General features: G+C 39.2%; 2 protein-coding genes across 4 annotated transcripts in view; one reads left to right on the forward strand and one right to left on the reverse strand.

Moving 5' to 3' along the window:
* Positions 1-1,766: 1,766 nt before the first annotated feature.
* On the reverse strand, positions 1,767-13,078 carry cmtm6 (CKLF like MARVEL transmembrane domain containing 6). The gene is made up of 5 exons (XM_088999227.1): positions 12,857-13,078; positions 10,415-10,538; positions 8,586-8,762; positions 6,101-6,199; positions 1,767-3,698 (listed from the first exon to the last, which is right to left on the reverse strand). Exons 2-5 carry the CDS (start codon positions 10,529-10,531, stop codon positions 3,513-3,515), a joined length of 579 nt encoding a protein of 192 aa, XP_088855353.1. The 5' UTR covers positions 10,532-10,538; positions 12,857-13,078; the 3' UTR covers positions 1,767-3,512.
* Positions 13,079-14,026: 948 nt separating this feature from the next.
* Positions 14,027-22,678, forward strand: part of cpne4a (copine 4a) — a 27,431-nt gene continuing 18,779 nt past the window's right edge. The window contains exons 1-4 of one of the 3 annotated variants that reach the window (XM_088998590.1): positions 14,027-14,180; positions 20,127-20,324; positions 21,267-21,449; positions 21,816-21,887. In XM_088998590.1, the coding sequence (XP_088854716.1) occupies positions 20,151-20,324; positions 21,267-21,449; positions 21,816-21,887 (429 nt within the window). In that variant the 5' untranslated portion in view covers positions 14,027-14,180; positions 20,127-20,150. Of the gene's footprint in view, positions 14,181-20,122; positions 20,325-21,266; positions 21,458-21,815; positions 21,888-22,678 lie in introns of those variants that run through there. The other 2 variants (XM_088998591.1, XM_088998592.1) reach the window with 2 other exon arrangements.

Here is a 22,678-nt window from a genome sequence, read left to right on the forward strand (position 1 = left end):
CGCTCCGCCGTTACTGCGCAGGCGCAATGTTTATTTCTCAAACTCTTGCGAGTTTAGCCTTGCTGCATTATGGGAAATGTAGTTATTTATGATCAGATGCTTAGGTAGATAGATAGATAGATAGATAGATAGATAGATAGATAGATAGATAGATAGATAGATAGATAGATAGATAGATAGATAGATAGATAGATAGATAGATAGATAGATAGATAGATAGATAGATAGATAGATAGATAGATAGATAGATAGATATCGTGTTTATCGTCTCGTGAGGGTAAATTAGATTATCAGAGTATCAGTACTAACAATTATATATACAATATATAAAAGAGACAAAAAAAGAGGTCAAAAGAAAAAAAACACAAAGGCAACAATTGAGGGCAACTCAAGGAAAATTAGAATTGAAATTAAGCAAGAAGAAAAAAAGATGGACAGTTCAAGGTGTTTCCTTGGGACATGGCAAGTAATGAATAATAAAAGCATATATCCAATTATACCATAGCAGTAGCCATACGCCTCGCACAAATGGAAAAATATTGCCCTGCCAGTAACATTGTTGTATAATGACATGGTGATGAATTATAATACATGCAGCAGCAGCCATGTATTTTTCATGTAAAAGGCCGTTAATATGCCTTGACTGTATGTATGAATGGCATAAAACATGTTATGCAGCACCTAAGGTGATAAAGTCTGTTGAAGAAGGGGCTCCTTTGCTGTGGCAGTGTTGTTGAGAGGATGTGAATGATTTTTTTCAGGTTGGAGAGAAGTTTACTCAGGGATCTGTGGTCCCTCATTGACTTGAAACGCCTCCGTTTTCAGTCATGTGACGTCAAAGGATTTATTATTTTACGTTAAGGAATAAATTGATGACCCAGTTGGCTACAGGCCACTGACAGATAGTGGGCACACATTGCCTAGGCAAACACCAATGATTGACACAGTTTCGATTGATGCTTTTATCAATGAAACAAATAACTCCTAAACCAATGAACTGGAAGACATTTTAGTTATGACAGAAATTTACAAAGATCAATGTTATGCAAGTAGAACAAAGTGAGTACCGGTAGTTAGGATATGTCGACACAATTTCAAGTATGCCACACGTCTGGAAAATGTACAAATACAGAACAAAATATCGAGCATTAAAAATAAGAAAAGTAATTGCGTACCAAGTGATTATACTCATCTATCGGAACTTTAATTGAATACCATATGAAGCTAACATTCTGCTGTTGTTGTCCATATTAAACCCGGAATAATCCCTTTAAGTATCTATTTGCTATCTAGCCGGCTAGCTAGCTACCTAGCTGGCTATCTATTAGCTGGCTACCTGGCTGGCTATCTAAGAGCTGGCTGGCTGTCTAGCTAGCTGTCTATCTATTTTAGTTACTTCCTGGTTTAGTGAACGCTGGCGCATGTGGCTACCGCTGCTCACCCACAGAAAAACTGATCCTGGGACTGTAAGGTGACCTTGAGAGTTTTGAAAGGCGCTTCAAAATCAAATGTATTATTATTATTATTATTATTATTATTATTATTATAAGTGGCTTTTAGATTGTGTTACATCATTATTTGCAGTCCACATTCTATATCAGGGTATACAATTCAATTTTATAAGATGTAACCAATCAGACTAAGCACCTGATATACAGTATAGAATCAATAGATTACTTTGGAAACAAAAATACAAACTACGCATTTTCCATACGCTTCACTGCCAAGAGAGGAAAAATAAATGTTTATCACAATAAAGACACACGTTCAAGATCCAATCGATTTCATTTTGTATCCTAATTTTATACACCCAAACAATAAGACGTCTTAGCATTTTTACACTGTGATTCAAGTTTTGAAGAATGTTAGCGAAGTTTCCACCAAAGGGGTAACAGCATTCAAGAACAATCCTTATCAGGTGGAGCCATTTCATCTGAAAAAACTGATCTTAAATTTGATCGTCTACTTTTTCCATTGGTCCCAGCCTACAAGAACAACAAGAAATCATTTAATTATCATTAAAGGACAACCGACGTCTCCGGACAAGTTGTGTCCATAATTTGGAAAATGGCTTCAAATGACTTCTATTGAGCGTATTTTACAAAGATTCCACCGAATATAGCTATATTTTACGTTTTAAGACTCGCGCTGAATATTCCGGAAGTCATGTTTTTGAGTTGGTGACGAGTCCTCACCCTACGTCACTGAAGGAACGCCCCTGACCGAAAAAAGGACACATTGTAGCAGTCCTTCCATCACCACAATGCATTTTGCTGTACTTGTTTGGTCTGAAAACTTCGTGTTGCACCAAAAAGAGGCAGAAGAGGGCGACAAAGCTCCGTGGAAGGAATTAATCAGCCTGTGGAAACGGGCAGATTAATTCCTCACACGGAGTTCTGCCGCCATCTTCTGCATTTTCTGTGACACAACACGTCAGTCTTGAGCCAGCAAACTGACCCAGAAAACCTTTAATCGATTGCAAACATGTATGATTTCCTCTTCAGAACTATCTGAATCATATTAATAACTGGTTGTGTAACAAGAAAGCATCTTTTCCGAATCTGAAGCCATTGTTTTGATTCTCGAGCAAGGCAAGACGTCTTGGCGTGACGTCACGAACTGGGGGCGGGACTTTCTGAAAATGCCCAATTCGCAGCTCAATTTTTTGCAGATTTTGGACACTTTAAGTCATTTTTATTGGTGTTTTGCATTTGACTAAAAATATCAGCCTGCGTGTTTTGGGTATTTTCAATGCTATAAAACGTTTTTCTGATGTCAGTTAGGAAACAAAAAAGTGATGTCGGTTGTCCTTTAATGGTCAACATTTTTCACAAAGCATCATTAACAGTTTGTTACTGTATGATCGTGCCAGAAAACACGAGTAGAAAGGAAAAAAAAAAAATCACAAGGGATAGTAACTGTTCTTACAAGCTAACTTCAGAATATTTACAAACAAAATTCAAGGGGACATATGACGGACAATTGATTAGATATGTCAATATTTGTGCGTTGACTCCCCAGCGATTGAGAATGAAATGAATCAATCAAGAAAATCTTTTATCGCAACACATCACAAAATATGCCAATGGCCACCATATCAACGCAGATCCGCAGTGTTAGTGCATATTAGCGTTAGCCAGAACATATCACCAGTAACAAAGCAATGTGTTGTTGCCATGAGTGTTGAAGTTATGCGTAACTGGCTAGCTATTTGTGCTCTGACATGAAGCGACAAGTGAAATGCTGCAGTCGTGATGAAATGTAATCAATACGAGCAGCGCTTTAAAAGCTTCTTGGGATACCTGGGGAATCTATTCAATTGTGAAAAAAAAAATCATCCGCAATATGTCTCCTTTGAATGGAAAGGTGATTGGTTATTTCCTGAGTGGCTGGCCTCAGTAGTACAAAGAGAGGAAGTCATGCCAGCAATGGGAGACGAGAGCGCCTCCTAAAGTGTAAAAAAATGTTTGACCTTTCACGGGGCACACATAGCATAGAAAAACAAAACAAAATCATTCGGCTACTGTGGCGTCTTTGTTGAGTATCGCCGTCTCCCCGGGAGCCTCCGGGTCAGCTTCTGCTGTTTGAATGTCGTTAGGAGACTGCGCCTTCTCCCCTTTGGCAAAGGGAAACCCGTACGTCCTCCAAAACAAGAAAAGGTCGGTCATGAAGGCCAAAGTGGCCAGGAAGCCAAACACCTGCCAGACAAAACATATTTTAAAAATTTAAAAAAAGAATGAACAAATCAGAAAAAAGTGATAGAGAATAAACAGAGTAGAAGTTATATTTAAAAATTGCATGAAAAAGTTGCATGAAAAGTTGCATGCTTAGTTGGCCGAACACAAGGCCCACAATGGAAGCACAAAAAAATCTGGGGTCAATCTGAGGTGAACACACACAGCCTGTTAAACTGTCATCTTCATGTAAGAGATCTGGCCTTGGACTAATTTACGAATAGGTAAACTCCTTTACAGGAAGAGGTCATTAGCCAGGTTACAAATCAGTTCATGGAAAGACAACCCATTAAAATGTCTACATTCTGTTGGTTTATGGATGTTGGTGCTTGTACCATTGGACATCTGCCGGCAGTAAAAGACAATATTCTGTGTTCGAGCCTTTGTTCAGTGTCCGAGCGAACATCTCTGACAAAATGCTAGTGAGTGAAATAAGGCGGTACGGGAGGACGTGAAAAGGAGCTGTGGAAAGAGGAAGTCGGGAGAGCAAAACAGAAGTTGGGGATAAAAGAACACAATGGAAATGAATTAGAAGGTTGGGAAGGGAAGAACCTAGGAGGGAAAGAATGAGGGATGTTTTAGGTATTAGGATACCAAATAAGGAAGTAGCAAAGGCACACAGAAGGCAAGGCAGGAAAAAAAAAAAAACATCGGAATACAGTGATACCTTGGCTTACGAACTTAATTGGTTCCCAGACAGAGTGTGTAAGGCGAAAAGTGTGTATCCCAAAAAATAATTTCCCATAGGAAACCATTAAAAAGAGAATAATCCGTTCCCAGCTCCCCACAAAACATAATTTTCTACTTTCTAATTTTCTAAGCCATAAAATTACACAAAAATATACTTTATTTTATGTATAATAAAATTCCACAAGGTTGTGCAAATTTCCCCATTGTGGGACGAATAAAGATATTCTGATTCTGATAAATGTGCTATGGTATTATAATTAAAGAAATAAACTGTTCTGTATCATAAAGTCGTTTTATTTACCTTTGTGATGGTCGTTGATGGCTTGATGGAATGGATAGCTTTTTGCATAAAGTGTTTCAAGGAGCTCTGGGTTGTACATTTTGGAAGTTGTGATATTGTAACAGCAACAGATGCAAGCAGACACACTAGAAACATTAATAGCTGGTTCCATTGCTTGTCTTTTCATTTCAAATTGAACTGATGGCTAGTGCGGGTTATTTGTGGAGCCTGATTGATGGGAATTTTAACCTTGCAGTCTACACTGTGCCTTTGAACTATTGAAGTCAAAACGTGTCCAAATTTCACTGTTTTCTATCCATTTTGTCACTCTCTGTTGTCTGCATGTCTCTTTAATGTTTAAACCACCTCCCCTCACTGCTGCGTTCCTGACCAATCACGTGGCTTTAAACGACGACTGGGGGCGGGGAATAGAGGACAAAAAAAATGTCGCAGCCATTTTCTTTTAGGAGAACGGGCTCGTTCGCGAAGGACACATCACTCATTGTGGCAGCTCCGTGTGTACCCCAAAAAATAGTTTGTATGCAAAGGTAAAATTGTCATAAATTTAACGTTCATAAGCCGAATAGTTCGTAAGCTAAGGGGTTTGTAAACCAAGGTATAACTGTCAAGGAAAGAAAGAAGGAAACAAGATTCCAGAGTGAAAGAATGTGTTAGGGAACAAAATTTGGAAGGTGGGAAACAAACTAAGAGGCATGTCAGGAAAGAAGGAGGATAAAAAAAGAGGTCATGAAAGAATAGAAGAAAGTAACATAGAAAGATCCAAGCGAGGAATAATGTGAGTTAATCAATCGACGCAGGAGAGGATGCGTAAAAAAATAATTGGCACCGCTCTACCCACTCTCAAAGACTTGCACAGAGCAAAAACCAAGGGCATGGAAAAAAAAATACTACAGGACCCTCCGCACCCTGGCCACCACCTTTTCCAGCTACCGGTCCTTCATACTTATTTGTCATGTCTTTTTTATGAGCAGCGTGTTCTACCGTAGACAAATTCTTTGTGTGTTCTACACACTTGGCTAATAAAGATTCTAATTCTGAAATAGGAAATACGAAGGAAGGAAATGGGAGAGTAGGAGGAGGTTGGGAAGGATATGAGAAGGAATAATGTAAGGAAAGCCAGATAGGGAAGAAAAGAAGGAAAGGTGCAATCAGGGGTGAAAACCTGGTGGTGAGTGAAAGATGGAAATGGGGAAGAAGCCGAGGAGATGCGGAAGTCAACCAAGAAAGAAGCAACGAAGGGCATAAGAATGTAAATGAAGACAAGAATGCATCGAATGAAACGCCAAGGTTCGGTTAGGGTGTGTGTGTGTGTGGGTGAAAGAGGGGTGTGAAATAAATAAAGAAAATATAAGGAAGGAAAGACGTGTTTCCGCACCAAAGCACTTTTCTCCAGACCAGTGCCGCCATTGATGGCAGCAAACACGATGGAGGCGATGAAGAAAAAGATGGTGATCGTCGTCGTGTACACAAAGTCCTGCAAGCGCAACAACAATCACCATTTGACATATTTTCAGGAATATACATATAATAATAATAACACTAACAATAATAAACTGCTGTGAAATGTAAATTTCTCCACTGCGAGACTAATAAAAGCAAATCCAACCCAATACAATCGTAATAAGTATAAACTATAATAATAATAATAATAACAATAATAACCTTAATATTAATAATAATAATAATACAATTCATTTATAAGCGCCTTTCAAAACTATCAGGGTCCCGGAATAACTCAAATAGATAGAAAGTTAGCTAGCTGGCTAATAGCCAGCTAGCTCATTATCTAGCTAATAGAAAGCTATCTAGTTAGATACCTAATAGCTAGCTATCTGGCTAGAGACGTAGCTAGCTAGAAAGTTATCTAGATAGCCAGCCAGCTAGATAGCTAATAGATAGCAAATAGATAGCTAGCTAGGTAGCCAGCCAGGTAGCCAGTGAGGTAGCGTTCGAGATAGCCAGCCAGCTAGACAGCTAATAGATAGTAAATAGATAGCTAGCTAGGTAGCTAGCCAGATAGCCAGCCAGATAGCCAGCCAGGTAGCCAGCGAGGTAGCGAGCTAGATAGCTCGTGAGGTAGCTATTAGGATAGCTATCTAGATAGCCAGCCAGCTAGATAGCTTTTTTTTTTTTTTTTCCTTTTGGCTTTTCCCCTCAAGGGGTCGCCACAGCGAATCAGTGTCCTCCATCTTCAGAGGTTTGATTGGCATTTTTGTTTTGGCCAAGCTTTTACGTCGGATGCCCTTCCTGACACAACCCTCTGTATTTATCCAGGCTTGGGACCGGCACAAGAAGACACTGACTTATGTACCCATGTCGCTAGATAGCTAATAGATAGCAAATAGATAGCTAGCCAGATAGCCAGCCAAACAACAATAAAATACATATTGATTTATATAGCGCTTTAACAACAGCTGAAGCTGGAACAAAGCGCTTATCATGGCCAACTATCATATACAGCACATAAAGGAGTCATAAAGATAGTAGAAAGCACCAGGGAGTAAAACTTCTTCTTATATATATTTGCAATATATCAGAATAAATAAAACACGACAAGTAATATAGTAAGTGACATTCGGGAGTTGCTAACTCAGCATTTTTTTTTTCCTTCCCTGAAGACTTTTTGTCCTGACAGTGAGGCCCCTTGTTGCACATGATGTATGAATGAGTTGTGACATCAACGGCACAACATTAGACACATTTGTGCCATTGATAAAAAAAATGTTTAGGTCTCTTCCTCAAAATTGAAGACTTAATGGAATCAAGAGTTATATCTTAGAATCGGAATCGGATGAGTTGGTTCGCTATTTCAGTTTAGGGGTTTCATGTATAAGTTGAGCCCTTTTATAACTTAAGGGTGACATGTTGAAATGTAAGGGGGGGGCAACTTTGGCAGACGTTCTTTCCACATAACAGCAATTAATTTAAATACAGTGATACCTTAGCTTGCAAACTTAATTGGTTCCCTGACAGAGTGTGTAAGGCGAAAAGTGTGTATCCCAAAAAATATTTCCCATAGGAAACCATTAAAATGAGAATAATCCGTAATATACCTTATTTTATGTACAATATTTGTGCTATGGTATTATAATTAAAGAAATAAAGAGTATGGTATAATAAAGTCGTTTTATTAACCTTTGTGATGGGCATTGATGGCTTGATGGAATGGAGTGGCTGGTTTCATCAGCATTAAACACTTGATGAGGAACGTAGCCTTCTTCCTTTCTAATTTTATCTTGTCATCATCAGACAGACAACAGTGAGAGAGTTTCAACTTTGATAATTCAAAGGCAGAGTGTAGACTGCAAGGTTAAAATATCCCATCAATCAGGCTCCACAAACAACCCGCATAAGCCATCTGTACACTTGATGCAAAAAGCTATCAACCCAGCTAAACAGAACACAATTGATGAGGAACTAGGTAAAATTATCACAGAGAAAGCACTTCATTCCTCAAGATGGAGAAAGAAGAAGGCTATGTTCCTCATCAAGTGTTTAATGCTGATGAAACCGGCCACTCCATTCGATCAAGCCATCAACAACCATCACAAAGGTAAATAAAATGACTTTATTATATAGTACTGTTTAATTCTTTATTTATAATACCATAGCACATTTATTATACATAAAATAAGGTATATTTTGTGTAGTTTTAAGGATTAGAAAATTAGAAAGTAGAAAAGTAAGTTTTGTGGGGACCTGGGAACGGATTATTCTCATTTCAATGGTTTCCTAGGGGAAATTAATTTTTGCAATACGCACTTTTCGCCTTACACACTCTGGCAACCAATTAAGTTCGTAAGCCAATGTATCACTGTACTCCATTTGTAACTTCCAATAAACGACGACATGAATCTTACCAGGCGTTCCCAGCAGGTGATTCCCACCCGTTGTTGAAGCGTTGTGGAGAGGAGGATGAGGAGCAGAGTGGTGAAGAGGAATGAAGTGCAGCTGACAAACTCAAAGAACTCCAGAGGTGCGCAGTTGATGCAGAGGGAGACCACCTCCTCCAGGATGAACGCCACCAGTGACAGCAGCTGGCAAAGTAGACAATCCGCCATGTTCCCAAATAGCGGGCAAAATGACATTTCCTTTTGATTTTTATAAGGACTACTTTACCGGTGGTGTTAAATGTTTATTTTTCATTTTAGTCGCGGGCCAATTTGAACGATGTCTTCCCTCACGGGGGCGTTCAGACAGTGAAACCACAAGATTCTGTCTATTAGACAAAGATTCTACTTCAGAGTGAATGTTCTACTCTAATTTAGTCTAAGTACAAGCAAGGACAAACGGAGGTTTGTCCAAACTGTGATGGGCTAATGGAGAGTTGCGCTAACAGACGTTTGTGCTAACAGAGAGTTGTGCTAACGAAGGTTTGTGCTAACTGTGATGGGATAATGAAGGATTTGCAGTAACAGTAATGGAGTATTGGAGAGTTGTGCTAACTGTAGGTTTCTGCTAGTTGTGAAGGGCTAAGGGAGAATTGTGCTAACTGTGATGGGCTAACGGAGAATTTTGCTAACAGTGATGGGCTAACGGAGTTTTAACGGAGGTTTGTGCTAACTGTGATGGACTAACGGAGAATTGTGCTAACGGAGGTTTGTGCTAACTGTGATGGGATAACAGAGAGTTGTGCTAACGAAGGTTTGTGCTAACTGTGATGGGATAATGAAGGATTTGTGGGAACAGTAATGATGTCAAGGAGAGCTGTGCTAATGGAGGTTTGTGTTAGTTGTGATGGGCTAACAGAGAATTGTGCTAACAGTGATGGGCTAACGGAGTTTTAACAGAGGTTTGTGCTAACTGTGATGGACTAATGGCGAATTGTGCTAACAGAGGTTTGTGCTAATTGTGATGGGCTAACGGAGAATTGCGCTAACAGTGATGGGCTAACGGAGTTTTAACGGAGGTTCGTGCTAACTGTGACAGATTAACGGAGAATTGTGTTAACGGAGGTTTGTGCTAACTGTGATGGGCTAACAGAGAGTTGTGCTAATTGAGATTTGTGCTAACTGTGATGAGATAACGAAGGATTTGTGGTAACAGTAATGGGGTAATGGACAGTTGTGCTAATGGAGGTTTGTGCAAGTTGTGATGGGCTAACGGAGAATTGTGCTAACAGTGATGGGCTAATGGAATTCTAACAGAGGTTTGTGCTAACTGTGATGGGCTAACGGAGGATTGTGCTAACTGTGATGGCCCAAGGGAGGTTTGTGCTAATGGAGAATTGTGCTAACGGAGGTTTGTGCTAACTGTAATGAGGTAATGAAGAATTTATGGTACCAGTAATGGGCTAAGTGAGAATTGTGCTAACGAAGGTTTGGTCTAATGGAGGTTTGTGCTAACGGAGATGTGCTAACGGCAGCGCTTTCACTTCCCACTGGACATTTCCTGTCAAGAAGCCGCAGGAGGAAGGGCGAGTCTTGGCCAAGGCCACTGAAACCACACTTCGACGTTTTTTGTCGGCTTGTCGTACAAATTTGTCATTTGTGCGGATGACACGTAAACGAAGAAAGGACCTCATGGACTGCCATTAACCATGCAGAAGTCTTTACGTGTTATGCTGAACCATTCAGAATTTCTCACACAAGATACCAAACCTTGGAACAAGTTGTCGAGTTAAACAAACCCACCTTGTCATCTCCACACGTTACACTGAACCGTCTACTAATCAGTACATCCGACTCACCACTTCCAAGAGCTTGGTGATGAAGCGCACTTTGTCCAGATATTTTGACGGCACCAGGCAACAGGCAGCGTTCAGGTTTGGGACCGTTGTCGGGGAATAAACTGCGTCTCCCGCCATGATGAAGCTGACAGCGATGACACATGCGCACACATATCACAATCACAAATTTCAAAAAATTCAATATCAGTGACAAGGTGGACAACTGGTAAGCACATCGGCCTCACAGTGTAGAGGCATGGTTCAATTATGAATTGCCTTAATGGGTGGAGTTTACATGTTCTCCCCGTGCCTGTGTGACATTTTCTCCAGGTACTCTGGTTTCCTCACATTCCCCCAAAAATACATGATAGGTGAATTAAATACTCTATTCTGTACTTCGGTGTGATCTTGAATGCTTCTGTGTGTGCATTGTGATTGTGACTCCTGTTGGCATATGGATAATTAAAATATAAACTGGAAAAGCTCCTACCTAGAAATTTGGATTACGAGTGAACTTGCAGAGAACACGTTTTTTTAGGGTAATACTATACTTGCATTGAATGAAATCAACTACATAGTATACTGTACATATTAAAGGATAACCGAGACAATTTTTTTTGTTTCCTAACTGACATCAGAAAAACGTTTTATAGTATCTAAAATACACAAAACACACAGGCTGATATTTTTAGTCAAATGCAAAACACCAATAAAAATGACTTAAGGTGTCCCAAAACTATTTCAAAATGACCTCAGAAAGTTTCAGTTTCAGAAGGTCCCGCCCCCTTATTCGTGACATCATGCCTTACTCTAGAATCAAAACAATGGCTTCAGATTCGGAGAAGATGCTTTTTTGTTACTCATCCAGTAATGAATACGATTCAAATAGTTCTGAAGAGGAAAGCATAAATGTTTGCAATCGATTAAAGAAGTCCTTCCGTCTCATTTTGAGGCGTTTGGACTCCAATGTAGCGCCCAGAAAATGCATGAGATGGCGCCCAAGCTCCGTTGGAAATGGCTGATTTGTCTGCTGGGAATTTGTCAACTAGTATCAAATAGTAGTCTTGGTGCAACACACAACGATTCACCATCGCGTTATTTATGTTTTTTCCCTTCTAATTTCGCCATCAACACGAATCAACACCAAGTTTTCAGACCAAACAAAGTACCCAAAATGCATTTTGTGTCGCTTTCTCGGTCAGGGGTGTTCCAGACGTGACGTCACGTCGGTTGTCCTTGAAGTAAATCAGTGCAAATATATAACATCCCATCTCGAGGACCATTGAAAATACTTTTAATATCCGCATGAGAATACATTTTTATGATACTCTATTTTTATAACTTCCGGGTTGAGTGAAAGCTGGCACGTGTGGCAGCCGCTGCTCACCCGCAGAAAAAAAATATTGTGTGAGTGTAAAGTGTCCGTGAGAGTTTTGAAAGGCGCTTATCAATGACATTTATTATTATTATTTTAAACAAAGTGTCTAGCCCTAGATAACTGTAACAGTGAGGCATTTGCTGTTATAATTTCCTTTATGTACTACTATAATCTGATATATTGTGATTTTTTTTTTCGTTCGTCGTGAAGAAATTGTAACATTCGAGCAGCCAAGTCATGAAATTACTTTAAGTCATTATATTAGTCAACAAGTAATTTATTTTTCGTAAACACTTAACACATAAAGGGTGACTGTACTAACGCCAAAACTGAGACAATGAAACATCTTTTCTTTTGAAAAGAGGCGATTGTTCACGTAATTCCAAATGTAAACAAAACAAGCACCGCAACGACGAGAATTGCATTATTGTTTCATGTCATGGATATTTCAATGTTTACCAACTTCATCAGAAGCGGGGGGAAATAAGCTGCTAAAAATAATAAAATTGACTCAGAAAGGTTCGATTTAACTGATTTCGTTCTGATAAATGTTTGCTAATGGACGACGAATCGCGGAACGAAACTCGAAATGAATCGACAGTTCACTTTGTTTAGCATTTGTCTAACACGAAATGACGAATGGTGTCAAGTTCGCTTAAGAATTTTTTAGTTATTTCATGTGTATTGGGCTGGTGAAAATTAAGATAAAAAGACAAAATTAACTGTAAGGCGCTTACAAATTAAATGTATTATTATTATAATAATTATAAATTAGCCCACGTTTTATAGCAGTTTGGCTTGCACCAAACTCAAAGTTGTCCAATTGTCTCAGACTAATTATTTTTTGATCCAAATACCTCTTTAGAAATGTGAATTAAATGCATAGATCAAGTTTTTAAGCACCTGTATAACAAAAGAAGCCTGTGTGCACACCGAACGCATTTTAGCCCAAAGAAGAATTCGTCACGTAGTCCGCCACAAAGTTTCCAACTCGGTTACTTGAGTTATTTGTACACTGGAACAAAGAAAACCTGAGCGTCGTAATATTGTTCAAGATTTAGTTTGAGTGAATAACTTTAACTCACCGTTGTGGTTTCCTGGTGCGGAACAACAAGCAGTAGTGGAGTTTTCTACCAAAACAAGAAACGGGAACTTCCGCGTTGGTTTCTGGTTTAACTTTTATCAAGAGCAACAAGTGGATATGACGCAACACAAGCAAACTAGGTCGTGGTGAGGTATCGATTACACAATTTTGATAGAGGGGACAAGTTTACAAATATCAATTGCGTATCGACCGCGGTGCTAAATTATCTCAACTAAGGGGGCTGGACAAGTCAAGTCCACACTACGGACCAATGTTTAACTCATTTTCTGCCATTCACAAATTTATTCGGGAATTCGGGAATTAAAATTATGACGTAAAGCGCAATTAGCGAGTTCATTGTTTTGTTTTGTTTTTTTTTTTTTTTTTTTGTTTTTGCGGGAAAGTGAAGACGAAGTCTCGGTCTATCTTGTGTATGAATTTTATAAGTGAATGTAATAGTGATCGTGATCGATCGTGTCGTTCGCAAACGAGCCGGTTATTAGAGCCGGTTATTTGAAGTAAACGAAGAGAGCATACATCTGTAAATAGATGAGAAGGTTTCTTCAGCCGTCATCTGTACTTTTTTGAAGGTGTCGGACGTTTCGCCTCCTATCCAAGAGGCTTCGTCAGCGAACTAAAGACTGACTGGTCGTATCGGCCCTAGTTATATATCCCTAATGCCCAGACATGGCGGCGCAAGTTGTAATATTATTATTATTATTATTATTATTATTATTATTATTATTATTATTATTATTATTATTATTATTATTATTATTATTATTATTATTATTATTGTCTATCTATCTATTAGCTAGCTAACTTTCTATCTATTTGAGTAATTCCGGGTTCAGTGAATGCTGGTGCGTGTGGCTGCCGCTGCTCATTCACAGAAAAACTTATCCTGTGACTGTAAAGTGACCTTGAGTGTTTTTAAGTGTTTATAAATGAAATGTATGATTCTTATTCTTATTCTTATTCTTATTCTTATTCTTATTCTTAATTCTTATTCTTAAAGTACTGCACAAAACGCAAATGTGTTCACAGTCGCCTCCTCGCAGTCTACCATGCAGTTCCCACTACCGCCCACAAGAGGGCGGCAAAACGCCACAACAGCACGACCCTTCCTCTCGCGCGCGCACGTGCGCGTGTGTGTGCGTGAGTGCGGGCTTTCCCCGCGTTTAAGGCGCGCGCGCGGGCGTTGGAAGGCTGTTAGAAGCAGAAGAAGAGGAAAAGGATGAAGGTGTGCAGCGCTGATATCAGTTGAGATCCCTCAAGCCGAAACTTTGTGACGCCATTTTTCCTCACGCATCTGACCACTTAAGGTAAATAAACAAAACAACAACAAAAAAAGCCAAACTCTATATGACATTCCTGCACTCGCCCCATCTTCATCTTATCTCTTTCATTCTCTTCCTTAGCAAGAAACTAGTACTCTTTCCTGTCACTGGTTTTGCATGTGTCGTATTGAAAGACTAAATGAATGTGAATGACTATGATAAGCCGTTTTAATATTGATGAATTAAAATCGATGGACTAGAACAGGGATAGGGAACTCCCTGCCTCGAGAGACATATCCTGCCTGACATCCCTCCATTTCAACATACCTTGATTGAAATGATCAGCTCATCAGGAAGCTCTACCAAGGTCTGAATAGAGTAGGAATACATCTAAAACAGGCAAGATGTAGCTCTCAGGAGACCGGTGTTCCCTACCCCTGCACTAAAAAGCTCTTTGTCCTCACGCGTAAAATAATTTCCTGCAATAATGGACGTACCGTATGACTTGTAATGTTTTTTTTTTTTTTTTTAACCATTGGTACTGGCACTTTTGGCGAACTAGTTAGCATGCAGTGAAATCTTACCACTATAGTAGCCTTTGGCTCGTAAAACAAAAAATAAATTTGCCTTGCTCATATTGTGTTGTTCTCCTGGAGATATGTCAGAGTTGTGAACATTTTGTGTAGGTACATAAGTGGAAGGCAATAGTGGAACAATGTGTTCGTCTATTAGTGCACCCAAGTCATTTTATCAGTACAGTGAGACCTTGGCTTACGAACTTAATCGGTTCCCAGACAGAGTGTGTAAGGCGAAAAGTGTGTATCCCAAAAATTAATTTCCCATAGGAAACCATTAAAATGAGAATAATGCGTTCCCAGATCCCCATAAAACATAATTTTCTACTTTTCTAAGCCTTAAAACTACACAAATTATACATTATTTTCTGTATAATAAATGTGCTATAGTATTATGATTAAAGAAATAAACTGTACTATACAATAAAGTCATTTTATTTACCTTTGTGATGGTCATTAATGGCTTGATGGAATGGAGTGTCCGTTTTCCTCAGCATTAAACACTTGATGAGGAACGTAGCCTTCTTCTTTCACCATCTTGAGGAATGATCCCTTGTATGTGCTTTCTCTGTGATAATTGTATCTAGTTCTTCATCAATTGTGATCTGTTTAGCTGGGTTGATAGCGTTTTGCATCAAGTGTACAGATGGCTTGTGCGGGTTATTTGTGGGTTGCTGGGTTCTTGACCAATCACGTGGCTTTAACCGAAGACGGCATTTTGTTTTTTGGAGAACGGCCTCACTCTTTCTCTCTGTCTGTAACCCCATCACCTACTGCTGCATTCTTGACCAATCACGTGGCTTTAACCGAGTTGATGTTGAGTTCATGTTGTCTTTCATATGATGGTCATTTTGTTTTATTCAATTACATGGCCATGAATGATGACATAAAAATAACCATTAACTCATTCACTGCCAGATGTGCAAAAATGTATCCACCCCAGTGCCAGGGCTTTTGTCATTGTCACTTGAATTCCAGGACCCACAGAATATTGAGTTTTAGCACGACATAGACATTCAATACAGCGTAAGAAACCGTAGACTCTCTTCTTTCAGCGGAAAAAAACGAGTTAATTCCCGAGTTATATGGTTCTGGAGTTATCTGAGCTTGAAATGAGGGCAGCTGTCCAAACTACAATGCAATACATATTGATTTATATAGCGTGTTAACAACAACTGAATCTGTAACATAGCGCTAACATGGAAAAAAATGGAAATGTTGCACCTTGTGGAAAATAAAAAAAATGCCAGACGCCATGGCCAGCGCTTTATCGGCACCCAAAACAAGAAAAACCAAAACCCGAACAAATTGGAGAATGGCGCTCTTCATCATATTTTCAATTCCCGAAAAAAATCGTTAATGGCAGTGAATGAGTGAAGAAAGTTATCATTCTTGACACCAATTTTTGAAGGTTAGCTAAACCATTTTCCGCCATCATTATATGTCCTCTCGATTACAAAGCGCGACAAAGAGTCTGGAACGTGAACGAGTTCAAATGTTTACTCACAATCCTTTTGGGAGGTGTTGAATGACAACAATAATTAGCCATGTCGCTTGTGATATCACCGACGCTCTTTAATCCGCCGCGGGATGTCAACGCTCCGCCTGCGGGAGCGATCCGCCGCTTGGCTGCTCAGCCGCCGCAAAGCCTCGGCGGGTCACCATTGACGCTCCCAGCATGCGCCTGCTTGGCTTACACTTTTATACACACACACGCATTCCTGTTTCAATGGTTTTGTGAGGTCGGGATAACTCCAAATAAGGTGTGAGGACCACCGTTGCTGATAAGTTTAGAGAAGAACTAGTGTTACATTTGAACACTGAATGTCACCCCATTTCCCACTTCAACTTCTTTAAAACCAAAACAATAAAAAGTGGACTTGAAACTGAAATAACAGCAGGAGTGAGGTTTCTGAATGGGTACGTTCAAAGTCCGCACCCCTGTAGTGAATTTGGTTAAAATAACGTTTTACCTTTTGTCATATGAACTTTTTCTTCTCATTAAACATTCACACACACACATAAACACGCACAGTGAGTAAAAAGTGTGTGTATCGAAGTGTAATGAAAATACATAACAAAAAATCATTTTGGGGAAATTTGTGAGGACCTGTCTGAAACTTTAACAGATGCATATATAGACCCATTAGAAGCCTTTAGAATGAAAAACTTGAGGACCGGCCAAGAGGTCCTCACTTGTCAAAAATGTCCTCACTGCGTATGGTATAAAATGTTGGCGGTCCTCACAAGACTAGTCATACAAACACACACACACACACACACGCACGCACGCACGCACGCACGCACGCACACACACACACACACACACACACGCACGCACACACACACACACACAACACACACACACACACACACACACACACACACACACACACACACACACACACACACACACACACACACACACACACACACACACGTGAACCTCACCACCTTGAAGCTGTCGTCCTCCAGGCTCACCTTGAGGGCAAAAAATCTGCTGCTCTTGAACTCATCATATGGCAAACTACTCCCATGATATTCTGCTTTTGACTTCGGCTTAATATAATTCCATCAGAAAACATTCAAGCTAAAAGCGGACAGGGAGAAAAAAAAAGTGAAAAGTAGAAGAAAGAGAATTGAAAAGTTCTTGAACGAAAAATGGAAGTGACACGAATTGATGAGATATGTGAGACTTGAAAAGTGATGAGAGGGCGATGACAAGTGGTACAGAATGGCAAGAAGCCTGGAGGGTGAATTTAATCAAGAGTGATTAAAAATAAGTGACGAAACATATGTTGGAATGATTGGAGAGGAAAGAAAAATAATTAGGAATGATCCAAAGTGCGACTTAAAGGACAACCGACGCCTCCGGACAAGTTGTGTCCATAATTTGTAAAATCACTTCAGATGACTTCTACTGAGCGTATTTTACAAACATTCCATGGCATACAGCTATATTTTACGTTTTAAGAATCGCACTGAATATTCAGGAAGTCTTGTTTTTGAGTTGATGACGATGCCTGACGTGACGTCACGTCTTGAACGCCCCTGACCGAGAAAGCGACACACAATGCATTTTGGTCTGAAAACTTCGTGTTGATCCGTGTTGATGGCGAAATTAGAAGGAAAAAACCTAAATAACACAGTGAATCGTTGTGTGTTGCACCAGGACTACTATTTGATATTAGTTGACACAAATTCCCAGCAGACAAATCAGCTCATTTCCAAAGGAGCTTGGGCGCCATCTTGTGCATTTTCTGGACGCTACATTGGAGTCCAGATTCCTAAAAATGAGACAGAAGGACTTCTTTAATCGATTGCAAACATTTATGCTTTCCTCTTCAGAACTATTTGAATCATATTCATAACTGGATGCATCACAAGAAAGCATCTTCTCCGAATCTGAAGCCAATGTTTTGATTCTCGAGCAAGGCAAGACGTCCTGGCGTGACGTCACAAATAAGGGGGCGGGACCTTCTGAAACTCGGCATCTCCGAGGTCATTTTGAAGTAGTTTTGGGACACTTTAACTCATTTTTATTGGTGTTTTGCATTTGACTAAAAATATCAGCCTGCGTGTTTTGGTTATTTTAGATGCAATAAAACGTTTTTCTGATGTCAGTTAGGAAACAAAAAAATGGTGTCGGTTGTCCTTTAAAAACTGTGTGAGAGTGATGAGAAATGATCAAGAGTGATACAAAGTGATACAAATGACATTGTGGTAATGATTGATATGAAATGACACTAAAGGATGAAAATGGAGGGATAAGCATAACAAGACTTAAAAAAATGAGTAAGGCAAATCGATGACGATGATGAAAACTGACAAGTGATAATGTCGAGCGATGAAGCATCACAGTGTGAGAGTAACGGCGGGTGATCAATAGTGAGAACAGCGAATAGGAGTGACAAGGGTATCAGTAATTGTTGATAAGTTAAAAGGACGAAAATGAATTATGCTGAGTGGTAACGAGTAAAGAGTGATGTGTCGTCCTGAAAAGTCGGGACAGGAGTGATAAGAGTGCGTCAACCCAGACTGACAATGATTAAGCATAAGTCGGATTCAAGAGGGAATGAAGCGTGCTAATTGGTTTTGAGTGTGATAAACGACAAGGACTGACCAAGTAAAGCAAATGGAAAGAGGGGTAGAGGGTAAAAATTCAATTTAACGGGGAGTGACCAGGAGTGAGGAGTGGGCAATACTGAAGCAAAGAATAATGAAGAGTGAAAGAGTAATCATGAGGCACAAAGTGGTGGAGGTATTGTAACAAGGGAGGAGCAGGGTGTATTTGATAAATTGTATGAAAAAAAGTGAGCAGGAACAAAATCTCAAACAACAAAGTCATCAGAACCAAAAGGTCCAAAGTAGTAAACAAAACCACGAGTTAAACATGACAAGACGAAACAAACCTGATACATGTATGGGTGAAACAACCAATGACAAGGACTGACCAAGTAAAGCAAACGGAAGGAGGGGTGGTGGATAAAAATTCAATTTAACAGGGAGTGACCAGGAATGAGGAGTGGGCAATAATGAAGCAAAGAATAATAAAGAGTAAAAGAGTGATCACGAGGCACATAAGTGATGGAGGTATTGTCACAAGGGAGAAGCAGGGTATATATGACAAATTGTATTAAAGTCGGCAGAAACAAAATCTCAAACAACAAAGGCATCAGAACCAAAAAGTCCAAAGTAGCAAACAAAACCATGAGTTAAACATGACAACACAAAACAAACCTGACATGAGTAAAACAAACAATGACAAGCACTGACCAAGCAAAGCAAACAGAAGGAGGCTATTAGCTATCTAGCCATCTAAGTGGCTAGCTATCGAGCTATCTATCTGTTGGCTATCTATTATCTATCTATTAGCTGGCCAGCTAGCTTTCTATCTATTTACTTCCGGGTTGCGTGAACGCTGGCGCGTGTGCGTCCGCTGCTCACGCACAGAAAAACTTATCCTGCGACTGTAAAGTGACCGTGAGAGTTTTGAAAGGCGCTTAGAAACTGAATGGATTATTATTATTATCATCATCAGAACCAAAAGGTCCAAAGTAGGAAACAAAACCATGGGTTCAACATGACAAGACGAAACAAACCTGACATGGGGGAAAGAATGACCCGACAATGAATAGTCATGCCGAGAGTCCTTTTAACTGCCACTGATTTAAAACAAACAACACCTGTGCAGCTGGATATATTTACCACTTGTGCGCACACACGCATACGCACGCACACACACACACGCACGCACGCACGCATACGCACGCACGCACGCACACACACACACACACACACACACACACACACACACACACACACACACACACACACACACACACACACACACACACACACACACACACACTGAATATACGGTCGGTTTAAGTGATATCTGCATTTGCCAAGCCAGGCTTCCCGTCCAAGTCCGGCCACCATGATGAGTGACATCTACGACTCGGCGTGCGACTCGTTGGGTCTGCTGGAGTCTCCATGCCTGACTAAAGTGGAGCTGAGGCTAACATGTAAAGGCATCAGCGACCGCGACGCTCTCTCCAAACCCGACCCTTGCATCGTGCTCAACATGCAGTCCCACGGACAGTGGATGGAGGTGGGTCGCCACGGCAACAGCATCGCACGTGTGCATGGATGTTTTGTTGGTTACTTGTTGCCCCACTGAATATTGTTTTGTGATTCTAGTATAGTGTCTTTTTATACTACTCCTACTACAACTACTACTGCTACTACTACGACCAACAACAACAACAACAATAATAATAATAATAATAATAATAATAATAATAATAATAATACATTTCATTTTTCTAGTTTTTATTCATTATGCGGCTCTTTTTTGGGATTCCAGTATAGTGTGTTTTTATACTACTACTATTATTAGTAATAATAACAACAACAATAACAATAACAAAAACGATAATACTAATAATACGAATACTACTACTACTAATAATAACAATAATAATAATAATAATAATAATAATAATAATAATAATAATAATAATAATAATAATAATAATAATAAATAACAATAATAATGCATTTCATTTTTCTAGTTTTTATTCATTATGCGGCTGTTTTTTTGTGATTCCAGTATAGTGTGTTTTTATACTACTACTACTACTACAGTAACAATAACAATAACAATAACAATAACAATAACAATAACAATACTACTACTACTACTAATAATAGTAATAATAATAATAATAGTAATAATAATAATAACAACAACAACAACAACAACAACAACAACAACAATAATAATAATAATAATAATAATAATAATAATAAACATTTTGTTTTTCTAGTTTTTACTCATTATTAGTTTGGTTCTTTAGTTGTTTCAGATTTTTTTTGTACTGTACATGCAAATAGGATCTCATTGCAGTTTTTACATGGATTCTGATTTTTGTTTAGTTATTTATTAGTTTATTTAAACAGTTCAGATGTATTTCTTATTTGTGTTTTCACTTGTTTGTTTACTTATTTTACATATATCGCTTAGTGTTTAGAACCTTTTGCTTGCCCATAGGTGGACCGTACGGAGGTGATGCGCAGCTGCGCCAATCCATCATACTCCAAAGTCTTTACGCTGGACTTTTATTTTGAAGAGGTGCAGCGCTTGCGCTTTGAGCTGTATGACATTAACAACAGTAACTTCAACGGCGTGAAGGACGCTGACTTCTTAGGCGCTGTTGAATGCACGCTGGGACAGGTAGCAGGGTGACTTATTTTTCACATTTTTAACTCATTCACTGTCATACGATGTACAAAAATGTGTCCATTCCAGTGCCAGGGTTTTTGTCATTTTCACTCAAATTGCAGGACCCACATAATATTGAATTTTAGGACTACATAAACATTCAATGTAGCCTTAGACTATCTTCTTTCATCAGTAAAAAGAGTTAAATCCTAAGTTATATGGGTCTGAAGTTATATGAACTTGAAATGGGGGCAGCTGTACAAAAGGTAATCAAGAAAAAAACAACGTCATGCTTTTCAAGAGCAAAAAAAATTCGGGAATGGCAGTAAATATCTCAACACAACAGATGCTAATGCTAATGCTAATGTGTGTGCATAGATCATTTCTCAAAGGAAACTGTCCAAAGCTTTGCTGAGACCAGGAGGCAACGTGGGGAAAACCATCATCACGGTAAATGTTTTTTTTTAAATGATCAACACTGACAAAATTAAAATCGAGAACCAAAATGATGGTCGGGTGTCGAGAATGTTGCATCACAGTAAAGTGGTCATAGGTTCGAATCCGGCCCAAGTCTTTCTATATGGAATTTGTATCGACAAAAAAAGGATTTTTTTTTGAAGATGTTTTGCTTTATTGTCATAGTGAAGCACCAAAGTGAGGGAGATAATAATGGCGATATGAATGATGATGAAGATGATCATCATCTTGTAGATCATGAAGACCATGATGAGGGAGACTTTGATAATGATGATGATTATGATGATGATAAATAAAACGATGATGGTAATAATGAAGATGACGAACATGAAGGATGAAGATAAAGATGATCAGGATGATAATGATGATGATGAAAGTGATGATCATGACAATTTTGATGATGATGACAATGGTGAGATAGATGATGACAATGAAGAAATTGGTGATGACAATTTTGATGATGATGATGATGAGGATGATGAAAATGACCACGACGAAAATGAGGAATATGACGACTGCCATGATACTGATGTAGATGGTGAAGAAACTCATGATGATGACGATTGTGGTGATGATGACGAGATGATGAAGAAGATCGTAATAATTATGATTGCGAGGATGCTGCTGCTGCTGCTGAAGATGAAGAATTGGGTGACAATGAATTTGATTGCGATGATGATGATGATGATGATGAGGATGAAGAATTTGGTTATAATGAATTCGATTGCGATGACGATGATGATAAAGATGAAGAATTGGGTGAC

Source organism: Hippocampus bargibanti, linkage group LG06 (genome assembly GCF_051943395.1).
Source record: "Hippocampus bargibanti isolate YZ-2025 linkage group LG06, ASM5194339v1, whole genome shotgun sequence".
Lineage (NCBI taxonomy): Eukaryota > Metazoa > Chordata > Actinopteri > Syngnathiformes > Syngnathidae > Hippocampus > Hippocampus bargibanti.

Coding starts and splice junctions, on each gene's coding strand:
- cmtm6 (XM_088999227.1), bottom strand. CDS start 10,531: ATGGCGGGAGACGCAGTTTATTCCCCGACAACGGTCCCAAACCTGAAC. Junction 6,200..8,585: donor TCACCTGCTGGGAACGCCTG/GTAAGATTCATG, acceptor TTGCGCTTGCAG/GACTTTGTGTACACGACGAC. Junction 3,699..6,100: donor GTCTGGAGAAAAGTGCTTTG/GTGCGGAAACAC, acceptor TTTGTCTGGCAG/GTGTTTGGCTTCCTGGCCAC.